At 37.6% G+C, this 6,132-nt stretch overlaps 1 protein-coding gene across 1 annotated transcript in view; it reads right to left on the reverse strand.

The window, feature by feature from the left end:
- The window catches only part of LOC108764844 (uncharacterized), a 5,705-nt gene extending 3,159 nt beyond the window's left edge, over positions 1–2,546 (reverse strand). Inside the window, exons 1-4 of the mRNA XM_018513245.1 lie at positions 2,300–2,546; positions 1,965–2,084; positions 1,520–1,883; positions 157–1,466 (exon numbers count right to left, since the gene is read on the reverse strand). Coding sequence (XP_018368747.1) covers positions 157–1,466; positions 1,520–1,883; positions 1,965–2,084; positions 2,300–2,546 — 2,041 coding nt within the window. The remainder of the gene's footprint in view (positions 1–156; positions 1,467–1,519; positions 1,884–1,964; positions 2,085–2,299) is intronic.
- Between the last annotated feature and the right edge of the window lie 3,586 nt (positions 2,547–6,132).

The following is a 6,132-nucleotide window of genomic DNA, read 5'->3' on the forward strand; positions in this document are numbered from 1 at the left end:
AACCGATAGAGGGCGCCACAAGTCCCGTTTCAAATATTAAGGTGGTCAAATCGAAGCGCGAACCGGGACTGGGGTCCCTGGGACCCCGTGTGTGATGGAAGGGTTAAGCATGTTTTAAACTGTTTAAAACACGTTTAAAACATGTTTTTTACCAACCCTGGCCATATGTGATGGTCAGCAATTCGAAAGTTTCCAAATTTTGGTCTTCTTCATGCCACACTATCCTTTGCAGAGGTGTAAATGTTGCGTCTACCATCACCTGCCGATACATTTTGGTTATGTCGGCGTTTAATACGTACGTGAATGTTCGAAATCTGATTACAATCGAAAATAAATCTTGCTGTATCGTGGGCCCTGTCTTTAAAGCATCATTTAACGAAATTCCGCTGCTTGTTTTGTAGGAAGCGTCGAATACCACGCGCAGCTTTGTTGTGATGCTTGCTTGCTTTATGATTGCATGATGTGGTAAATAATATGTATGATCACTGACTTCTTGATCGTCCTTGATCCTCTGCATGTGTCCGAGCATCAAGTATTCTTTCATGAATTCCACGTATTCTTGCTTTAGTTTTGGCTGTTGCCTAAATTTTCTTTCCAAAGAGTAGAATCTCCTGGTTGCGATTGATTTCGATTCTCCTAATTTTTCGAGTTCCTTTTCCTTGGTCGGAAGCCTGACGATAAAACGCCCTTGTTCGTTTCGTCGAGTAGTTTGACGAAAGTATTCTTCACATGATCTCTCTTCTCTCGTGTACGCTTGACTGATGCTGCAGTCTTCGATATGCCAGAACTGAGTTAGCTTCTTATCCAACTCGTCGTTGTTGATACTCAAGTGACAGTGTAAAGTTCCCAATATCTTGGTAGCTGTGCTTATCTTACCGGCCACTAGCCAGCCGAGCTGTGTTTTCTGTAAAATGACCTGATTATTGATTCGCTTGATTTGGCCGACACGTGTGAGTTGCCAGAAAATTTCCGCTCCGATCAGTAGGTCGATGTCTGCGGGAATGTGAAAATTAGGATCTGCTAGGTTTATGTTTTTCGGGATGTCGATAGTCTTGCTATCGATCCGATTGCTAGGTAACCTGTTGGTTATGCGATTTATCACCATGCAATCAATGGTTGTTTGGAAAGCGTTATAGTTTGAACCTATTTTGAGTCTTGCTATGTCATTCGCTTGAGACGCTACTCTTCCAATTCCAGAGACGGTTACGTTGATTTGCTTTGTTTTTAGATCCAATCGCCTTGCTAGATCCTTGGTTATAAAGTGTGACTGCGAACCATTATCTAGAAGGGCACGACAATTATGGCTCTTACCTGTGCGGTCATATACCTTTACCATTGCTGTTGACAGCAGCACCTGTGTTGCATTTGATACGTCATCTATCCGCGCTGAGGTTGCTACCACCGTATCTTGAGCCTGGCCTTCCTTGCCTGCTTCGCTCTCTGATGATACGAATTCTGTGGCCGAACTACGATGTAATAATGTGTTGTGCCTTTTGTTACAATGCCTGCACGTACGTGCTTTGCACTCTCTGATTTGATGATTGCTAGCGCGTAAACGGTGCATAGTTTATGACTCTTGACTTGTTGGAACCTTTGCTCTGTGGAAAGTCCTAAAAATTTCTGACAGTGAAATATAAAGTGTTCATCCTTACATATGGGGCATTTCTCCTTGACGTTTGCTAGAAATGACGATGTATTTTTTGCTTTTATTACTTTGGAATCAGTGTTGGCTGGCGCTGATGTAACCGCTTTCTTACTAACCGTTTCCAACGCCTGACATTTGCGTAATAAGAATTCTGTCATTTGCTTAAAACTCGATATCGATTTTGCATCCGGTAAACTCGTTTGCCATTCTTTTAACGTTATCATATCTATCTTTGTCGCTATCAAGTGCATTAAGATATCATCTCAGGCATCTGTTGGACGACCGAGTGCCCTTAACGCTCTTACATGTTTTAATGTACCATCTATGATCTGCCTCAATGAAACTGGATTCTCTCTACTCGTGCCTGGTAGTTCGAAAATGGCCTTGTGTGATTTTGCATTATGAGCCGTTTGATGTCGTACCGTTCGTTGAGCATAGCCTATGCATTTTCGTAATTATTCTCTGTAATTTCTAACGACTGTATCACTTCTAACGCCCCACCAGCCAACGAGGATTTCAAATAATAGAATCGTTCAATATTTGATAACGTGATGCTTGTATGAACTAACGAATAGAAGGTGTCATGAAAAGGCATCCATTCGTCGTAAGAGCCAGAAAATGTCGGTAAATTTATTTTGGGTAATCGTACGTTACCGTCATTACGCGATCGCGCTGCCAAATTATTCGAAGCTGTCGGTAATTCGGCATTGACACTATTTATGATTAATTGAATCTTGCTACTTAGAGCGAAAAACGCGGCCTCGAAAGTCTCTCTGTCAACGGCCTCGCTCTCAACCAACAATTCTAGCTCCGATTGCACTGTTTCGTACTGAGACCAACTCTCGCCGAGTTTCTCTAACATAGCTTTGGCTTGCGCGACATTTTCTGATGTAGTTTCCATCGTATCAATATAAGTTTTGCATCGCGTGCATGCTGCCTTTACGTTTGCGCGTTTTCGTTTTAACAAGGTTAACTTTTCTTCGATGTTCATTCAGATTTGATTGTCTAACCGATTTGCTGTGCTAATGCGCCTTGGCTGCTCTCGTGATCTCTCAAAGTCCCGATATCGCTCGCTGTTGCGTCGAAGTTCTCAGATCTTATTGTCCGATAGCCTCTTGTTAATTGGGATCTTCCTTGTATCGAGATCGTGCTTTTTGGATTGTTATCCGGCTCGAAAGATCAATGTTGATAGTTGAAGATTACGAAGAATATATTTAGCCTGATATCTTTGTATATTTCTTTATTGTGTTGCGATCGCGTATACACGTCGTGTCAAAAAATAGGTACTATTATTGGCATGACAGATAGAGTATTACTGTTATCTCATCCACTTTTTCATCAAAAAAATTTTGACTCAATTATAAAAATTTTAATGAATAACGGATATCCACTTGACCTTATAATAACGACCATTAAAAAAAGACTTTACAAAAAATTTGACATATTTAATAAAATGACATTAGTTTCTGATAAACAATTAACAGATGAAATTAAGGAAACTGAAAAAAGAAATAATGAAGAAAGGGATGTTAATAACAAAATAGTGCAATTTTTTACTTTACCGTTTATTCCAAAAATCTCTGAAAGAACTAAAAAATTTTTCAAAGACTCTCAATTAAAATAAGGTTTGCATACATAGGCATTAATATACTGAATAAAATAATTAAAGTTCAAAAGGATCGTTTACCATACCTGTCTCAATCAGACGTAGTTTACAGAATAAATTGTAAGGATTGTGATTCATCTTATGTAGGACAGACAAGTAGATTCCTATCAACACGCTTAAAAGAACACAAAAATCATATTAATAGAAATACTACCCAGGATTCCGTAATTACACAACATCGAATTGATTCGTCTCATGAATTTGATTGGGAGTCCATACATATATTGGACAAAGAGAAAATATTAAAAAAGAGGTTAATATCTGAAATGATACATATAAAGAAACAAAAACATGGATTGAATCTACAAATTGATACACAATCTCTTGATCCATTATATATTGATTTATTTGCTGACCCATAGTGCTTCCATATTTGATAAATTTCGTTCATGTATATAATCCTAAATTTAGTTATTGGCAATTCACATTGTCAGCGGATTACAGCGCCACGTTTTTAGTTCCTTTCTCAATTTTGTTTATTCCGTGGTTAACTCTGTACGTTTGAAGTTGTACTTTCAGTTTGTGATTCATGTAAGCTTTAATTTTTATTATCCTTATTATGGTTTTTATCGTAATACTAACTAATTACTACATATAATTTTTTTATAATTAGTAAACCGATCAATTTAATGGATCATTCAATTGCAAGGTCGCTGAACAGTCATATCTTTCACTCATGTGAGTGTCCTCTTTTTATAATTAATTAGTTATATTTCTCTCTTCCAAATAAACCTAATAATTTTGATACATGATTTCAATTAATTATTTTAGTAAATTTGACACTTTAATGAGTATGATACTGACTGCGGGATTTACAACTCCACCACATTATATGGCGCTACACGTTCTTAGGTTATTCTTTGTTATACTTTGTATAATACATTGCGTTACCTATTTATAATATGAATCTTATTTATAATACTGAAGAGGACCTTGATCATAGGTCGAAACGTTTAAATTTAGTTTAAATTTAGTTTATTTATAATAAATTATTATCATTGCACGCTGACATCTTCTGTCGGCTCATATTGGCTTTTGAAACATTTAACCATTGTAATGTAATAATTGTTAAGTTATATTAAATATTAGTTGTAATTCAAATTGAGTCACCCTTCATTACACCCATGCTTTCAAGCGTTTAGGGTTATCGTAGTAGATCCATTCTTCATCGCCAGTTACGATACGATGTAGAAAACCCTTCCTTTGTTGTCGTTGACGAAGCATCTCGCAGATGACCAAACGCCTTTCCATGTCTCTTTCAATTTGTATGGCACCCAATTTCCTTCTTTTTGCACCATTCCCATTGCGTGTAGACGTTTTCAACAGTGGATCTATCAACATTTAACTCTTTTGACAACCTATCGAAAGATAAACATGAATCTTCTTCGAGTAATGCTTGCAATTCTGCATCTTTAAATTTTTTCGGTGCACCTTCGCATTTTTTGTCACGCACGTCAAAATCACCACTGTTGAATCGCCGAAACCATTCTTTACAACTGGTTTTCGATGGAGTATGATCACCATAAACATCTACGAGCATACGATGCGATTCTGCAGCACTTTTTTTTGAAATAAAATAATGGAGTAAAACTTCCCGTAAATGTTGCTTTTTTGGAATAAATTCCGACATCTTCAACGCAAAAAAAGTTACTCTTTTTTACGCTTCGAACGAATGCCAACTATTGGGCTCAAAAGTTTGAACACAAACCTTTCAAACACATGTGTAGCCGTTCTATCAAACACACAAGCAATGCTACTAACGACATCTTTCTACAATGGGCGGAAACTTATTCCCATACCCAATATAATTAAAGTTAAACATAATCATAAATTTCATAATTGAATTAAAGCACACATAATTATCGAGTTTGCATAAATTTTATAATTAAATTAAAACATAAGTGTTGAGTTTACATATATTTTGTAATTAAATTTAAGTTAAAGATAATCATTAGGTTTACATACATCGAAGAAAAACTTGACAAGTTGACATAATTAGTTGTACATCGGTACGATTATTGGTTTATTTGTGCCGCTATTGAGTTTGATAGTGTGTTATGTGTGTGTGATGTCGGAGAGGCAATACATGTTGGGTTGTTAACTAATTTCGTTAATTATGATAAAGGAAGGGGAAACTTACTGTTTTCTGATAGAGTGGTGAGACTGGGTAGTTGGCCATCGGTTCGCTGATCTCGGTTGGGCCTCTCCAACGGTTGACTTCTTTTGCGCACTGAATTTAATGTTTCAATATACTTGAAAATGCACTGTTTAGTGCTAAAGTGTATATGCACTGAGTTTACTGACTGCATAAAAACCCTTTTTCTATCTCTCTGCCCTGTGTCTCGCGATGTCGCGGTTTATATAGGGATAGTTTAGGGGGAGGTTCCATGGTAGGGTGTGTCTAATTGGGAAATTAGGGAATCAGGTTTGCAGGATTCTGAGGTGATACAGTTTTGATTCGTCATTGGAAAATTGCCTTCCGGTTAGCTCCGCCTGCTGTGTCATTTTTTATTCATTCTCACGTTGAACGATGGATAGATATCTCTGGATTAGTTAATCGAGAGTCGTGGTTCGTGTTGATTTTTCTCAGTGTCGGAAAATGTCATTACTAGATTTATAACCCTGTCTTAAGCCTAAGCGTGGGACCATTATCGTTGGTGTTCAGAATTAGAGCGTTAATTCGTGCGGTCGTCGAGATCGCTCGAGAAACTTCTTCGCTTCGAATCTTTGTTGATTCGACTTTCGAGCAATGTCGACGACGAGAGCGCGTGTTTGTGTGCCGATGACGACGGGAGTCTTTCGACACAGAAAAAAGGCCCTC

Source organism: Trachymyrmex cornetzi, unplaced genomic scaffold, assembly GCF_001594075.2.
Source record: "Trachymyrmex cornetzi isolate Tcor2-1 unplaced genomic scaffold, Tcor1.1 scaffold1159, whole genome shotgun sequence".
Lineage (NCBI taxonomy): Eukaryota > Metazoa > Arthropoda > Insecta > Hymenoptera > Formicidae > Trachymyrmex > Trachymyrmex cornetzi.